Source organism: Ammodytes marinus, assembly GCF_949987685.1.
Source record: "Ammodytes marinus genome assembly, chromosome: 23".
Lineage (NCBI taxonomy): Eukaryota > Metazoa > Chordata > Actinopteri > Uranoscopiformes > Ammodytidae > Ammodytes > Ammodytes marinus.
Genome location: NC_137227.1, coordinates 5071588 through 5089640, shown reverse-complemented (window position 1 = coordinate 5089640; position 18053 = coordinate 5071588). Strand labels below are relative to the sequence as shown.

General features: G+C 42.1%; 1 protein-coding gene across 1 annotated transcript in view; it reads right to left on the bottom strand.

The window, feature by feature from the left end:
* Positions 1–60: 60 nt before the first annotated feature.
* Positions 61–18053, bottom strand: part of zanl (zonadhesin, like) — a gene marked incomplete at both ends in the record, with an annotated part of 53782 nt that continues 35789 nt past the window's right edge. The window contains 34 exons of the mRNA XM_080052400.1: positions 61–119; positions 636–679; positions 1144–1237; positions 1414–1554; positions 1950–2085; positions 2314–2516; positions 2681–2811; positions 2954–3115; positions 3219–3414; positions 4922–5051; positions 5147–5397; positions 5535–5679; positions 5917–6125; positions 6755–7026; positions 7506–7633; positions 7759–7923; positions 8046–8192; positions 8353–8450; positions 8655–8799; positions 8946–9154; positions 9635–9811; positions 10244–10338; positions 10719–10827; positions 11030–11207; positions 11484–11731; positions 12123–12267; positions 12766–12968; positions 13436–13605; positions 14209–14316; positions 14851–14994; positions 15706–15851; positions 16770–16894; positions 17483–17599; positions 17914–18052. Of these exons, the coding sequence (XP_079908526.1) occupies positions 61–119; positions 636–679; positions 1144–1237; positions 1414–1554; positions 1950–2085; positions 2314–2516; positions 2681–2811; positions 2954–3115; positions 3219–3414; positions 4922–5051; positions 5147–5397; positions 5535–5679; positions 5917–6125; positions 6755–7026; positions 7506–7633; positions 7759–7923; positions 8046–8192; positions 8353–8450; positions 8655–8799; positions 8946–9154; positions 9635–9811; positions 10244–10338; positions 10719–10827; positions 11030–11207; positions 11484–11731; positions 12123–12267; positions 12766–12968; positions 13436–13605; positions 14209–14316; positions 14851–14994; positions 15706–15851; positions 16770–16894; positions 17483–17599; positions 17914–18052 (5169 nt within the window). The remainder of the gene's footprint in view (positions 120–635; positions 680–1143; positions 1238–1413; positions 1555–1949; positions 2086–2313; positions 2517–2680; positions 2812–2953; positions 3116–3218; positions 3415–4921; positions 5052–5146; positions 5398–5534; positions 5680–5916; positions 6126–6754; positions 7027–7505; positions 7634–7758; positions 7924–8045; positions 8193–8352; positions 8451–8654; positions 8800–8945; positions 9155–9634; positions 9812–10243; positions 10339–10718; positions 10828–11029; positions 11208–11483; positions 11732–12122; positions 12268–12765; positions 12969–13435; positions 13606–14208; positions 14317–14850; positions 14995–15705; positions 15852–16769; positions 16895–17482; positions 17600–17913; position 18053) is intronic.

Below are 18053 nucleotides of genomic sequence, written 5' to 3'. Positions count from 1 at the left end.
CACATGATGTGCACGCCGGCGTCATACAGCAGGGGGTTTCATTCACATAGCAGTTTGTCATCACATAACAGTCACTTTATCATTCGTCTTTTGGTCATCCATGTTGGCATATGGAACACCTGGGGAAAAAAAGATAAAAGAATGGATATAAGAGCTGCGCAAATAATCCCGATGAGAAATAATTGTATAGTTTTCAAAGTGATATTTTTGTGAACTAGTGTTTTTCTCACTCATTTCTGCAAACTTTTTAAAATTCAAACTGGATCGCAATTTTGTATAATCCCGGTTTAGTAAAAAAGTGCAGAAAATAAGAGACTATTAGAGATTCTTAAAATACAGCTAAGCCCTTGTAATTTGTGTTGCAATTTCCCCTTTTTAAAAAACAAAACATAAACAAGTGTCTTGTATAGGTTTTGGCCAATGTTTCACTAAAATGTGCAGGTTCTGTATCTAGAAGTAAACCCTGTATGGTGACAACAAGACTGACAAAGAGATACCACCATGGACATAAAGGGCACTGTGGTAGAAATGTTCTAAGCTACAGTATTTATACAAGTAGTTCTAGAAGAGTTTTAGCCTGAATTAGACTATTTAAGTGTATTTTTTTTCAATGAATAATAATGACCAATTCTTACTTGTTGATTTCATGCTGAGTAATTTATCCTGGAACTTCGTTTTCCTGTGGAGAGAAAATAAACAAGGTGAGAGACTTAAACTTCAACACGATTAGTAACACATTTCGGTCGGTTAGAGTACACTGGAGTGTGAAATAGTCAAGGCAGAGTGAAGCCAGTGAAATAAACCCATTCCCTCTTTCCAGTGCTGACAGTGTGTTCCCAGAAATTCCCAATCAGTTTAATGAGTCTGTAACTTTTCATTACCCAATGTGAGGTGACAGCTGCTTCTGAATTACATAAATCTGTGACCTGTGAATGAAAATACAACTTTTCTCCTTTACTGTGACCAGTCTGATTGTTTAAAAAGTATTTGTGCTTCCCCCTTCATTAGAATAGAGAATATCAGTCAGAGGTCAAGAAAAACGCGCGCGCGCGCACACACACACACACACACACACACACACACACACACACACACACACAGTTCCCTAATGTTTACACAGCACACAATCAGTTAAAGACTCACTTGGAATTCTTCTTGCACACGCAAACAATGGTGGTCACAATGATGATGACAGTGACTGACGCCAGGACTGCGATCAGGATAATCCACTTTGTTTCTGTAACAAACAACAATTACATTCAAAAACACTGATTCCCATTTCAACCAGATAGAAAAAAAACTGAAAAATAGTAAATATTTCGTAAAAATGAATCAGTAGAGGAAAAGTGAACGGAAGCTTCATCTATTTTTTAAATGTCTAATGAGTGAAACAGATGCTTGTGCAGGCCGTACCCAGTCCGCCGGTCGTCTCCGTTTTCTCAATCTCACAGTTGGTGCCCTCGAAGCCTTCTTTACACTGGCAGCTGTAAGTGTTGTTACTGGACTCCTGGCAATTTCCTCCATTCAGACAGGGGCCACTGAGGCAGGGACTCGCTACATCACAAAAACAAGACATATAAGTGAGTTTGAAATCAGTTAAAAAAAAATCATCATTCAACATTTTAAAAAGGTGCACTATGTAACTTTTGGCCTGTCAAATACATATTCAATTTCTTTCCTAATGTGTACTATGAGATTTTGGCCATCAATTCTCTTGGTGTTGATTTGAATTGGTTATCAAAGGGCTTTAAACGGTGATTAAATGTGAGCTTTGTCATTTAATACAGAATTCCTATTGGACAGATGAGAAACAGATTTGCATTAATCTACAAAACACACAAACACACACACACACACACACACACACACACACACACACACACACACACACACACACACACACACACACACACACACACACACACACACACACACACACACACACACACCTTTGTAGCAGTCCCGTTTCAAGTCAAAGATGGTGCAGACGAATCCGGCCTGGCATGTCTTGGGTTTGCATGAGGCGCCGGTGCTGGTGCATTCACACGACTCAGAGCAGTCCTCGGTCACAAACTTCTCACTCAGCTGCAGGATGGAGGGAGGGCCAGATGAGATATATGAGATATAGGCTATTCGGACACATTTTAAAGTACTTTTTTTTTATAAATAACATGTATTATAAACTCAGATTAATATATAGTGTAACAATAGTGTATATATTTCTAAAATCAAAAAGGTGCTTATATTTTTACATAATGACCGCTCCCCAAGTATTATTTTTTTAATCCTACAAATGCCATGATGCCTCTTTACCGGGTAGTATCTGTTGAGGAAGGTGCAGCCACACTGTGTGTAAGGCACGCAGTTGCCCTCGCTCATGACGAAGCCCTCGGCACACTTGCATCCTTCCACACAGGCAGTGGCGTCGCACTCGGAGGACGCAGCCAGGTCGGCGCAGGAGGCGGGGCAAGGGGTCATGCAGGATGAGTAGGTGCTGTTGCCCGCACAGGAGAGGGCTGGGAAAGGGAGAGGAAAACAAAACCTGTTTGGTATGGATAATGTTGGCTGATAAATGTAACTTTTATAGCTTAGTTTTTATTTCATTTAAACAAGCTAGTTGTAGGTTCCAAAAGCAGAAATGTCAGGTGACTGTACAGGACATCTGTGTGTTGCCTCTTACCACAGCCCAGCTGCTGCCTCCAGGATCCCAGTTTGACTCCGGCCTCCTGGCATAGGACGGCGTACGCATCATAACTGGCACAACGCAGCGCTGCACTGCCACTCTCAGCACACTGGTCAAACACACAGTCACTGGGGGGACAGACCAAGGGTTCATGTCAGTTTACCTGGCTGAGTGTATTAAATTGTATATTGTATATGCACTTTAACCGCCTTCAAATGGAACATTCCACAAATTCCCACAGATAGATTAAGGGAAGACAGCTTGACTCACTCCTGGTAGGTGTTGGGTGTGAGGGTGGCGTGGCAGGTGGCAAACGGTCCCTTGGGGTCGGACAGGGCTCCACACATAGACACACTGCTGTAGTCATTGAGCTGGGCCTGAGTGCAGTCTGACGTCTCGAATCCTGAATCTGGATCAGTCTCCACCTCTCGCCTGGAGGACAAAGGGATAAGACATGTGTTCAAGTCAAAGTTTCTGTGTATAACTGTCCAGAATGGCTGACTGGAGCCTATTAGTTGTGGTCCTATTATTATACCTGTGGACTGAGTGAGGGAGGTTGAAGATCCTGGGTCCCTCGGCCTGGCGGTCACTGACCCTCCAGCTTTCTCCAAACGCGTTCAGGTCCCTGACAATCGTCCCGTCCGGCTTCATGTAGTCGTTCCTGCTGATGCCGTCGTAGTTTCCACACAGCCCTCTGACTGAGTTCTTATAGGTGCTGGGCAGAATGATCTCTGATATACACACACACACATAGAGATAGGGCAGGGAAATGAATGAATGAATGAATCCACAGCAGGGCTCAGGTAGTAGGGGCACACAGGTAAATGTCTAACTCAGGGGTCTCCAACAGGTCGATCGCGAGCTACCGGTAGCTCGCGGGCGGGTTTTCAGTAGCTCGCCTGATAGGTTGACCGACTTGTAAAAAAAATAAAAAAAAAAAAAAATTTTTTTTTTTTTTTTTTTTTACAAGTTAAAAATCTGATGAAGGTAAATGCACCTCTTCCCATGGTAAAAACTTTGCGATTTGCGGTAAATAAATGTTCACATGTGTCTCAAAGCGTTTCTCTATCAGCTGGTGTGTGTGCTGCTCTGCGGCTCTGCATGCGGCCATGCATAACTACGGCATGCACTGTCTTTGACCTTTGCATAAATGTATTTAATAATTTTAAGGGGAAAACACATTGTATTTAGTTATTTGTAAAACAGCCTGCTATAGTAGCCATACAAGATTTATTTTCTGAATTTCAATGCTGCTTTATTTTTACGTTTTAAATTGGGAAATACATGTTCCAAAACGACCAATAACCTCTGTATTTAAAAAGAAATCAAGCAAGTAGGCTAATAATAACCATTAATGAATTATAGCCTATCGCATCACAGTAGGCCTAATTGTCCACAATAATCTCACAACAGCCCCTATCTAAAAAGGAACTTTAAAAATGTACAACTGTAAGGTCAGTTGTCTGTTTTATTCAAATAAGCAGTTGTTTATTTCTGTAGTGCGTAATGGCATCTTTGAGCAAAATACCCCCAAAATTTTCGGCGCGCCGCGTTGCGCCGCGCCTCCTCCACCCCTGGGTGGTGACCACCTTGACTAAGACATTTCCTGGGGGAAACACTGTTGCGTCACAATAACAAGTGTAATACAGACATTGATGTCAATTTTCACTGATATGTGGCCCACAAAAAGTGTAAAGTAATGTGTTCTTGGACCTTTGATGGGAAATTATTTATGATAAGCATTGGGTATTGCAATTTCACACATGTACAAACAGAAGCTTAATTCATTTGATGTGTGCTATGTAAATAAATATAAGCGATTTGATACAAGTAGCTCTTGGCCACTTTAATTTTTTCAAAGTAGCTCTCAGTTGAAAAAAGGTTGGAGACCCCTGGTCTAACTTAATAACATTAAGTAAAATATTGATTTGCTTACAGTCCCTTTATTATTGATGCATTATGGAGTCATTATGATAAAGCCATGCCTACATAATATGTACAATAGTATATGTATTTTGTTGCTGTTTTTGTTCTTGCCTTATGGGTCTGATTCTCCGGCCTGACACTTGGCTGGGGTACCATGTCCCATATTTTTTTATCTTGTATATTGTTTTCTGTGCAAATTCCGCCTCTATTGTGATGAACACCTTTTATTTTTCTTTACATTAGTCCCGCTTTCTAAAAAAAAAAACTAAATAAAACCCATTTTCGACAATAAATAAATAAATCTCTTCTCACCTCCACGATAGCTGCCGTCAAAGCGAACAGTCAGTCCAAAGGCGGTGGTGAGCTGGACCTGCCTGGAGTTCATAGTGATGGTCAGACCCTCGACTGGACTGAGAGGAGGTGCAACAAGCTCTCCATTCACCTAGAGGGGGGATACAAAAGGATTGCATTGGCTTTCATACTTGAGCAGCCAAAAAAAATGAGTGCTTCATCGGATAAAAAATTCAAAGTACTGACCAGGACTTTCTTTCTCTGCAGGAAGCGGACGTTGACACCGTACACATCGATGTACATCTCATCCAGGAAGGAAATCCTCCTGTTGCCACCACGTCTGATGTTCTTCCCCCTCACCACTAGGGGTGTCAGAGAGCTGTCTGTCAGGCCGTGGTCCTTAGCCAGCACGTAGGTGTAAGGGCCCTGGTAGTGATGGGTGAAACGATCAAAGGTCCTGTAGTGGGGATCGCCAGAGATGCTGCACTGGTCGAACTCTAAAGAAGAAAAAAAAAAATCAAACGGTTGAAATAGGTTATTATGACCAAAACAATACAAGAATGTACTATAGTTACTCTCCCATTCAACATGTTGTAATATTACAAAATGAAGCCATTCAAAGCAGTTGACTCACTGGTGGGTTTGCAGTAGAGGTCTCCCAATTTGTCCAGGGCACACACCGAGTTGGAATTACAGGTGTGATCCTTGCACGTGATTTTTCCACCGATGTTACAGGTACAGGAGTCAGCACATTTATCTGTCAACCACGAGTCTCCCACCTAAACGCACACAAACAATTTATTTCGATTTATAAACAATACTTATTGTCATTTTCAGTTTTATTTAATGACCTTAAATAGATTGATGTATTGTTAGGTGTTATTGTTGCATAATCACTGCATTCTATAATGCATTTATTTTAAACAGGCTCATATTGCAGGCAGGCCTTCATTTTTCTTGTGTGTGTCTCTGATATAACTCGATATAAGTGCGTTCTATGATAAGTATGGACTCACATCATGGTACTCTCCATCTGTGTCCAGACAGCCACATTTGTGCAGAGGAACACATTTGTTGTCGCTGAGGACGTGTCCGGCGTCACACTCGCAGCCCTCCACACAGGCGGTGGGCGGGAGGTGGCAGAACAAGGGGAAGAGGTCGGAGCAGGTTGGGGGGCAGGGAGCCGTGCAGTCTGAATAGTGGCTGTTAGGAGCACAGGGCATGGCTGCAAGCATGGGAAAGACAAGGAAGCATTAGAAGAGTAAAAATAGCATAGTTTCAGGGTCATTAGTTTTAAAGGGGCAGTGTGTAAGCAGCATATTAAGTGGCATCAAGTGGTGAAAGTTCTAGATTGAAATGCTACTTTGGTAACCATTCCCTTTTGAATAATTGCAGAAGCTAGGCCTTCAAGGACAATAAGCTAGTTACTAAAGATGGCATCATCCACCACTGCCTCAAGTCTTTACACAAAATCAAGTGATGAGGAGAAGATGTGTTTAGTTATTTACTTGACTTCTACTTCGTCCTCCAACAGGTGCCTTTACCCAGGACGCCCACTGTCTATTAACATGTATCGCTATTAAGTTTGTCCTTTCTGTGCTACCCTAGAAACATGCCGGTGGTGCAACATGGCAGCCTCCATGTAGGGTGAACCCACTCCTAGATATAAAAAGGCTAATTCTAAAGGTAATAAAACAAACAACAACTTCTATTTTTAAGCGACTATTTACTTATTAAAACATACGTATGAATATTATATTTCATTTCAACCAAGTCTGTTATGAAAAAAAAAAGCCAATACATTCTACACAATGCACCTTTAAACAGTTTATATTTGAGTGAAAGTGAACTTACGACAGAAGGTGCTGTTCCTCCAGCTGATGGTGACTCCGGCGCTCTGACAGGCCTGGGCGTAGGCCTCCACGTTGTCGCAGAGCGTGGCCTGCATGCCGTCGTACTCGCACATGTCATAGACGCAGTTACCCAGGAAGGCCTCGGGGGGCACCAGAGAGTGACAGGGCTTAAAGAGATCGGACAGGATGGAAAGGCCACACTGGCCCTCGTACAGGGTCTCTTCTTCTGCCGTGCAGTTGGGGTGGATGTCTGGACGAGTGTCAGGCAGACAGCTAGAAAGAGAGAGAGGGAGGGGGATGATGGTCGGAAAAAATTTAATTTTGTCAGACTCTCAGTGCTGTTTTCTGCGTGACATGTAATTCAGATGGTAGATTTGTAAGACACACGTGACTGGGATCACATAGGATATTTGACTGCTCTGTTTGATGTATTGCTACTGCAGTACACCATCTTCAGACTTAAAAATAGTAATCATTGTTTTATTTTTTATTTTTGTGGACAGTCAACTGTACGGTACAAGAAGCAGCTTTAGCCTACATGGCTTATTTACAGCCGTAGGTCCCCGCCATATTCTAGTCTAGTCTAGTCAAGTGTAGAATCTAGTTTAACAATTGCTGACACACAGCTGTGTATTGCTAAAAATGCTGCAGGAAGTGGGAAATAATGAGCTCAAGTCAACCCACCATCTACAGAAAACAATGTAATATGCTCATTTTTAACAGAGAAATGTAGTACTGTAGTTTTGACTGACCCAGGATCACTGTCTCCATCGGATTTCCAGCTGTTTCCCAGTTCGATAACGTCCTTGGCTGGTTTCTTGTTGGGCATCAGGTTGTCATCAGCGGAGTCGTGGTTGTAGTTTCCACACATGCCACACAGCTGCAAAGGAGGGAGTTGGGACAGAGTTATTACAGTGTTCCATAAACTGAGGTACCTCAGAAAAAGGTATATTTGTAGCATTCCTAATACAATGATGTGTTAGAGTAGGTCTTATGTCTTCTTACCTTGTTGTAGTATTCCCCAGGAACAGTGATCTCGAGGTGATGGACCCCGTCAAACTTCACCTGCAGACCAAAGTTTGTGTCCAGCAAACTGTAGGATCCACTGGTGATCACTTTGGCGCCGGCCTTCTCAATAGACACAGGGGTTCGCACCCGCCGTCCATTTACCTGAGACAAGACAGAGAGCACAGAGTTATTCACTGTTACCCATGTCACCTTTACTGTTGTCTGAAGTTATGACTCACTATCCATTAAATATGGAAAAAAAAAATATGAAAAATGTTCCTCACCATAACTCTACGGCTCTTCTGCAGCTCAACCACGTTGTCATGAGGCAGGAAGACTTTGACTGAGCGAACATAGGAGGCCTCTGGTTGACCACGCTCCTCGTTTTTAGCCACTATTTTGAAGGGAGTTACCATGGTGGTGTTACATACCTACAGGATTCAGAAAAGACAGAAATAACATTATGATTTATTCTTTATGTTTTTACAATAGTCACATACTATACTGCACAGCAGGCAAAGCAGTAAGTGGCATACATATGACCAACATGTACCAAATACATGTGGAAAACAGTTCAAATAAATGTCCTACCTCCACTAGAGTGTAAGTACAGGTGCCCATGTACGTGTGCATCACACCATCAAAGGTGTAGTAGTGAGGATCTCCAGCAACGTGACACACTCCTTTACCTGAGGAGGGAGATCAAGCTCGGTCAAATGTAATAAACACATTTGGTGATTAAAACTACAATCGGCTTTAGGAGAAATGATATGCAAAACAACAAAAATAAATCAAATCAAATTTTACAATAGTGAAATTAGTATATTACCAGGTAGTACTTTAAAATAGAAAAGATCAGGATTATTATGTGTGACCAATCTTGTTAAGCTAACCTGTAGAGTGGCAGTCCAGTACTCCCTCCAAGACCTTACACTCCTGAGCAGGGCTGCACTGCCAGGGCTCGCAGGTGGTGTTGCGGTTGCTGTTACACTTGCACCGCTCGGAGCAGTCCTTATTGGTGAACCAGGAGTCTCCCACCTACACAAGCAGACACATGCATATATAGTGCATGTCAATAAGTGAAGCCACGCATGTTCACTTGCATCCTTTATTTTACTCTCAATTAATTTATTCTTTTGTTTAATTCGTTTTCAAATTCATGACCATTGAGCATTTCCACTTACCGGCTTGTAGTTTCCATCATCATCAGTACATCCACATTCGCTGAGGGGGACACATTTGTCCCCGCTGAGGACCAGGCCTGAGTTGCAGAAACAGCCCTCTACACAGGGCTGTGAGCAGGAGCCACCAGAGCCTGCAGGTTCCTGACAGCTGGGCTGGGCACAGGACGAACCGCAGGGGCTGTAAAAACTGCCGGGAGGGCACTTCAGGGCTGGAGGGTTTTTGTGAAATTAAAAGAATTACAGCTCTCATCAAACTCTTAACAAGCCAAGCAAAGCAAGGATATATTAACAGTATGAATTTTTTTCTTTAAAGTAAAGCCAAATACTAAATATTAAGCAGCAATATCCATATACTGTATTCAGCTACTACCGTGCCATTTATGTAGCACAAACTCAGATCTTGCTGGTGAAATTCTCTAAACTGATAGACATCAGCCAGCTGGGAGCGTCTGAAGTCCTTAGTGATAGTTCTGGTTGGTCAGGTCAACATTCAAATATTATAACCAGTTTAAACTTAGTAGTAACGACATTACACATTGCTAAATAAAAAGGTCCTATTTGTTTTTTAAACCCAGACACACACACACACACACACACACGCGCGCACACACACACACACACACACACACACACACACACACACACACACACACACACACACACACAGACACAGACAGACAGATACTTACGACAGAAGGTGTTGTTTCTCCATGGGATGGTGATTCCGGCTGAAGCACACATGTCAGCGTAGGTCTCGATGGCTTGGCACAGAGCAACACTCTGACCTCCAGTGGCACACATGTCATACACACAGTTTCCAAAGTACGGCAAAGGGGGCACAACAGCGTGGCAGGGCCTAAACATACCTGGAGACAAGATCAAACATACACAGATGTAGTGGTGAATGGTGAATGCCTTCTACTCAGGGATCACTTTCACAATGCTATCAGGTTACTTTATTGGGCTGAATTACATCTACTGTCAATGGCCAACCATAGCCTAGTTGGAGTTTTGGGTATATAATAAAACATTTGACAGCAATTTGTGAAACCTTCAAAGTAACACCCTTGTTGCTATCTATGATATTCATACACCATCGTAAGATAAACAGATATAGCCATTTCTTTAATAATTGTGTTGTAATCACATTGTCATACCCTTCCTTTAGCCATACCCCTAGTCTGTGTGTGTGTGTGTGTGTGTGTGTGTGTGTGTGTGTGTGTGTGTGTGTGTGTGTGTGTGTGTGTGTGTGTGTGTGTGTGTGTGTGTCTGTGTGTGTGTCTGTGTGTGTGTCATACCATTGGGATCAGTGATAATGCCACAGCTGGTGGGTTTCTTGGCGTCCTCCTCCACTTCTTTATCACAGTCTTCAGCTCCTCCACCGTTGGTACAGCTGGACACAAGGTGGATCATTCGTTATAATGTTTAAAAAAAATGGTGAACGCTTGCGGGGGCATAAATGCTTGTCAGATTGCCCAACCAACAATCCATCTTCAACCACATATCTCAAACCATGCAAACCCAGATTACTATGAAAATGACTGTAGATATTTTGATGACTTCCAATAATGGCAAAGTCATGAAGACATGGATGGGTGGGTACCTGTACATAACAGCTCACATGGCACATTTGCATGATGTGTGTACACTTTTCGCTTTGGATTCTCTTTTGCAACAGAAACACTGTTTGTCACTGGTTGTCTTAGCTACTGAAGTGCATCTAATATCAGAGAATGCAGTTCTGTGTTTGCACATTGTGTGATTGTCACTCACTCGGGCCGCGGGTCAGCAACCGCCCAGCTGTCTCCCAGGTCATTAGTGTTAGCAGCTGCTGTATTGTCTGGTTTGAGGTTGTCATCTTTGGAGTTTCCATTGAAATTTCCTGTCGTGGCAACAAACATTGAGACCCTTTACAAAGTGATCGGTTAACGAGCTGAACAGTGCTGCCTTTATGATAGAATCATTCTAGGCCTGGTAGTTTTGCGTTGGGAGGATGACTGTACACTGGATCAAATGAAGTGGAATGGCTTTCTTGGAGAAAACGACATCAAGGACAAGGACACATTAGTCAGACTGGTTCTTACCACACATGCCGCAGAGCAGCCCGTTGTAGGAGGTTGGCAGGGTGACGTCAGCGTGATGGTTGCCATTGAAACGCACCCTCAGGCCAAAGGTCGTCTCCAGGACAACAAACTTTCCACTTAAATAGATCTTCATTCCATTGATGACGGTGACAGGCGGTACTACAACTGTCCCATTGACCTGAAGAGAGAGATGTATTGTGATAACAGAAGAGAGGACGCCTTCATTGAAGGCATTGCTTCTCAAACTTTTCTGTCATGCTATCATTCCAATGAATTCACTAATTAAATGTACTTTACCGGGACTAGTCATTTTTTAGCCGTGATCATACAGAAGTAATGACAATGGCTTCACTGTTTATGACAATTGTTGCTTATTGACGATTGTTCCAACACCGAAACGACTACTCAAGACAGTTGCAGGGAAAGAACCAAGCGTCTCTGTCCGCTAACGTACCTGGACTGTGTTGCCCTTGCCGAGGATGACAGTCACACCGTACACGTTGATCACCACAGCCCTCACATAGGAGACCCTCTTGTTGCTTCCTCTGTGCTCGTTCTGGGTGTCCACGGTGAAGTAGGGCATGCCGGAGGTCTCATTGCAGGGTTTGGTCAGGGTGTAGGAGCACGCGCCCATGTAATTGTGGGTGTGTTTGTCAAAGGTGTTGTAGTGGGGATCACCGGACACTGAGCAGATACCAGTGCCTGAACAAGAGAGGGAAGGGAATTTTAGCGCATAAGAAGCCTCAAACCCTCCAAAAATAGGTTTACCTATGCATGTATATGTGTAATAAGTCTCCCATTTTAAGTAAAGATCATCGGTTATTGATATTGTGTTTTTTTTGAGTGCATGTTCCCAAACAAAGCATTCATGTAACATTCTTCCAACAGAATAATAATGTTTCATGTATGGTTATTAAACATAAAGTCATTCTATTGTTTATTTGATTACTGGTATATTGCTGGCCATGTTATAAGACAAGTTATTCCCTCAGACCTTATAAACAATTGTGTTTTCTGTGGAGGAGAAACCTTTAGTGTGTGTGTGTGTGTGTGTGTGTGTGTGTGTGTGTGTGTGTGTGTGTGTCTAACTTACCCAGAGGGCGACATTCATACTCTCCTTCTTGAAGCTGGCAGCTCTCAGTGGTTGGTTTACAGCTGGTGTTGTGACACTGGATCAACCCTCCACCGTTACACGTGCATTTCTGCTCACAACCCTCCAGGTACCAATCGTCACCCACCTGACAAAACAAATATTCTCTTTTAGCAAATTCACCTAAGACAAATGTTCATCTGTTAACCTAAAAAGAGACAGTAGCCACAACACAGACTATAGCCTCTAGTAGATGGAAAATTAATAAAGACATTTTCAGTGTCCCTTAAACAAATAACATATTTGGTGTAGATAAGTTGTCTGTAGATAATGGTTTCGAGTCTTACTTTACACCATTGTCACTGCAATTTCTTTTTTCAGCGCACACACAGTACAGACAGGTTTTGGATGGTGAGGAGATATTCACTGATTTTGACAAAGAGCGATTTTCACAACAAGCGTTCTCTAGAATCTCTGACTCCACCTTTAACTCTAGATGATTTTACTTCAAGAAAAGCGGTCCGATATTACTCTCTGCTATTGATTTAATTCTTGTTCTGATCAAGGTATATTTAATCTCCAATCTCCAAAACTCAAAATTATAGTACATTTTTGGATAAATATGTGATTTTATGTTCCCACTTACAGGGTGATAGGATCCACTGGTGTCCACACAGCCACAGTCTTTCAGTGACACACACTTGTCGTCGCTGAGGATGAAGCCGGGGTTACAGGCACAGCCCTCCACACACACGTCAGCGCAGCCCGCCGGTCCCACCACACCCAGGCACGTCTCTGGACAGGAGCTGGTGCACAGGGAGTAGGAGCTGTTGGGGGGACAGGCCAATGCTGCGTGGACAAAAACAGAGGGATGACAGGGGCGAATGGATTAAAGAGGGCCAGTAGAATTTTGATTTTCTTTCAACACACTCACTGTTAAGGATTGTGAGGAATTATTCACTGATTTTGAAGTGTTTTTGACAACAAGCTTTATCCAGAATCGCTGACTCCACCTCTAAAATCATTAATCAACCACAAACAATCTTGATAAGCTGTTATAATAAAAAAAAAAAATTTTTAAGAAAATTGTACACAAAGAAAGCAGTTTATGTGTTTTACTGATTTTCCTTCATGTTCTGATAATAAATAAAGAAATATGTTTGGGTTTTGAAGTGTTGGTGAGACAAAATAAGCATTTTGAATACACATCATGATGGGCTCTTATCACTACTGTCTGGCATAATATAGACCAATTAATAAATTGATTAAGAGACAATAAAAATGACAATGCTTATCTTTAAATACTTAAAACTTACGGCAGAAGTCTGGAGTCCTCCACTGATGTACTTTGGCCTTTGCGCTCTGGCAGGCGTCGGTGTAGGCCTGGAGCTGGTCACAGAGCACATGCTGCTGCCCATTGAACTGACACATGTCATACACACAGCTCTGGAAGAAAGGAGTGGGGTCCACGACACCGATACAATCCCTGGAACAGAGAGGGGGGGAAAAAATCACTTAGTTTGGAGAGGAGAAGGCAACACGGAGAAAAGCTCAGTGAAAACTCTGCACAACAACTACAGTGATGGCATGTTTCTTATTTCACTTGTACCATACGTAATACTTCACAACTGAAAATATTAGAAATGTTTATATGAAATGCTTGAATGCACATCCTAAACACGCACCCTTCGTGTGTGTGTGTGTGTGTGTGTGTGTGTGTGTGTGTGTGTGTGTGTGTGTGTGTGTGTGTGAGAGTGAGTTCTATGCTGTTTATGTGATATTTCAGAACAAGCTTTTACTGTATGAGTGCCTGTGACCCTGACCTTTGGATAAGCGATTTAAGAAAATGTATGGATGGATGGACTTGGGTAATCTTTGCCTAGATACCACAACTCTAAAAGTGATGTTAGTATCTAGAACCACACCCGCTAACTGCCCTTTATCTACAGTAATGTGCTAAACCCCCACCTGCTAGATAAATAAAATCTGACACTTCTCGGAGCATGCAGGGAGCGGTCTTTCTCTGAAATGTAAATATCAATCTAAGGTGAATAGCTGAAGATACATGTATGGAAAGTTGTTTAGTCACCTGAAAGGTCCAGCGGGGTCTTTCAGTTTGCCGCACTTGGCTGGTTTCACCACCTCAGCCTCGAGTGTGGGGTCACAGTCTGGATCGGGCTTTGTGCCTGGTTTACACCTGATCAATACAAAGCCAACAACAGGGTCCCATTACATTTCTTAAATCAACAGTCCATTTAATGCAATGTATTCTAACAGAAACGGCAGGAAGAATTCATACAGTCAGTAAGTGCTTAATGAATTAAGCCAATCTATGGGATCATATTTGTGACGGAATTCTGAGAGCAGCAATGAGACATTTCTGATATTTCTTTTCTCCAAATGTATTATTCTTTGGATTATATTAATACAGTAATATATAATATAGTGAATATTTTTGCGAAATAAATATTTGTTTGTCCTCAAAATGTTGCATCGCACCTGACAATTGAGACACACGAATAAACCCATACATTGTGTTGTTCATATATAAAATAGTGACTCATAATCTAATGTTTTTTTTATTGTCATTTCCATGTACTATTTGAAACTCAATACGAGTGGATTACAGAGATCTTAGTCACGTTGTGGTGTAGTCACGTGTTTCAATTTCCCAAGTTTGAAGGAAATCCACAAATTCTTCAATCACACACAAATGTAAACGTCAACTCACGTGTCGTCCTCATCGTCGGCCGTCTGCCAGCTGTTTGCAAAGTCATTGACGTTCCCCACCAGAGCTCCGTCTGGTTTGGTGAAGTCGTTGGCTGGCTTCCCATCGTAGTCGCCGCAGAGACCACACATCTGGTCCTGGTAGGAGCTGGAGACACACACACACACAGACAGCAGGAGATTAAGAGATGAAGAGCAATGTCTTCGAAAAAAAAGACAACAAAAATACTGTTTGGCCTTAAACGGATTCCTAGAAAACCCATGCGACAGAATACACAAAGCTCTTCATTTCATTTTCCTACTATCAGTAAGGGCATCGTGGAAGGATTGTTCTGGAGGATTTGATGGAAAAAAAATAATTGCAGATCTGAATGACCTTTGATATACAGCTTTAACAGAAGAACAGCTGATTTACTTGAGCAGGTTTAATGAAAAATAATATACCTCCTAGTTATGCCAACCGACACAGATTAATCTGTGATATAACCTATGATCTTTGTCCAGGCGCAAAATTCTAAGATGCATTCTAAAAAATTAAAATAAATAGTCAAAACTATTTGTTGGGCAATATAATTCAGTCGTTTAGAGTTAAGGGTTAGGGTTTTATTGTTTTGTCTACTTTAAAAGAAAATGCCCTTCATTTTCAATAAAAAGATGGAGCATGATAAATACATGTTACAAAGAAAAAAATATATGACAATGGGAGGAAATTAGGGGGAAAAGACAAAAGGGAGATCCGTAACATATCAAAACGATTCATAGTGTCTATTTTATATGAAAAGAAGCCTTATTTTGATTAATGTTATCATCCCCTGGAGATATCAAGCTTTAACAGGGTGTTACATTTGAACAAACCTACCTAGGAACTGTGATCTGGGCGTGATGGTTCCCGTCCCAACGCACCCGGAGGCCGAAGGTCGTCTGTAGGGTGACGTACTGACCGGCGAGACTGAGAGAGATGAGAGGAGAGGGGGAGTGAGGGAGGGCCACCCGCTTGCCATTCACCTAGCACAGGAAAGGAAGGAGAAAACAATGTTAAAACAGAAGCTACAGGTGCAGTTAAAAGGTGGAGTCAGTGATTCTGGAGCACGGTTGTTGACTGTCAAAACACTTTTCGTCCGTGAAAATCTCCTCATGATCGGCTGCCCTTCAGTACGCGTGGGCGTGCTTAAAAAGGCCAGTGTAAATACACAGCCTAGGCTCTGTAAACTGGCGTGTAAACAAAGGGTATTTTAACAATGGGGCCCACCGCAGCTAGCAACATGCCCGTTTACAGAGCCTTGGCTGTGTATTAACCCTGGATGTTTGTTTTTTACAGCACAAGCAATGTACGGACAGGTAGCGGATCGTGAGGAGATATTGACTGATTTTGAATCCAGAATTGCTGACTGCCCCTTTAATATCTGTTACACATTTACAGTTTCATTTCGGCTTTTCTAGTATTTATGCATCCCAGATTAACGGAAACACAGATGAAAACCCAGGACACATGAATTCAGATCTCTGGCTGTCTGGCTTTGTAGGTTAAGATGTATAAGCGGTTAGGAATCATATCTGGGATTATGGCATTTAGAGGGGAAACAAGTCAAGAAACAAGGATAAGATTAAATAAAGGAGTGAAGAGAACAAGGGAAAGGCTTTGAAGTGTAATTGTACCAAACCAAAAGATTAACATAAATACACGAAGAATGATACAGCTTAGTGAGTGTTTGTGTGTGTGTGTGTGTGTGCGTGCGTGTGCGTGTGCGTGTGTGTGTGTGTGTGTGTGTGTGTGTGTGTGTGTGTGTGTGTGTGTGTGTGGCACACGTGTATGCACATGTTTTGCCCTGGTATCCTCTTGTGATACTGACAGCTTGTAAAAAGTGTTCTGCATTTACAGAGACAGGATTGATTGTGATTGGAGTCAATGCTTTGCATACTGACCAGTGTCCTTCTGGCCTTCATCAGGGTCACAGTGATTCCATTCACAGTCACATAGACTTTCCTCAGGTAGGACACTCCTGACACTCCTCTTTCTTCATTCTTCCCCTCTACTGAGAACCAAGGACCTGCACAACATCAAACAGAACCATGGATATTTATTTATTGTATTGAATATTGGCTGATATATATCTTATCATATCTAATTTTTTGCACAAAAATATATCTGCTGGCTCTGGCTCTACCAGGTTGTAGCACGTGTGGACTAGGGATGTTTTCAAAGACATCCTATTATGGCAAAATATCTGAAAACTAGTTATCATGTTTTGCAAAAGTCAGATTTATGGACAGAAATCCAAAAATCACTTGTAAGAACAGTGATGACCTTCGTGGTTATATTGGGTATTTATAATGTAGTTATAGTGCCACCTGCTGGTATTAGGACATCAAATTCAAAGGATCACTTGAAGTAGATAGTTTCTGTGTCATCTAATATGGTTGTTATTGGAGAATGCGTTAAGAGTTGTGTGAGGTTTTGAAATTTGCAACCATTTTAGCCAGTGATATTAAAAACCGAATAAACAGAAAACTTTTCATTTGCCCAACTTGGTTAAGAGTAGATGAATTTTATGGAGCAGCGTTTTTTTGAAGCGTGTTACAGAAATTGGGTTGAAAATGTGTCCATGTGCAGAGCAAATTTCTAAACCGGTTTCTACCTGTGTTGTTCTTGCAGGTTCTGGCCAGTGTGTAGGTACATGTTCCCATGAAGCTGTAGAACTTCTTGTCAAACGTGTTGTAGTGAGGATCTCCAGACACAACACAGTCCTGAGAGCCTGGGAGAGAGAGAGAGACACAGAGACAGAGAGAGAGAGAGAGAGAGAGAGAGAGAGAGTAAGTGAGTGAGAGAGAGAGAAAGAGAGAGAGAGAGAGAGACACACACACACAAGCACAGGACATTAGAATACAACACAGCTGAAAAAAAAAATAATAATAAATTGAGTGTTACGATTCAGCTGCAGATTAATAATGATCTGGACAACATCATCCGCTATGCTGTAGCAATGGGACTTTATTCTACTATGCTGCTACTGTTATAACAGTATAATTGTATATCACTTAGCTAGTGGTGCAGTGGGTGTAAACCTACCAGTGGGATAGCATCCCAGCTCTCCATCCTGGAGTTTACACTCGTGCATTGCAGGGCAGTCAGCGGCAGAACAGGTCACAAATGGAGCATCACACCTACACTTCAGCTGACAGTTCTCCACATAGAACTCCTCTCCAGGC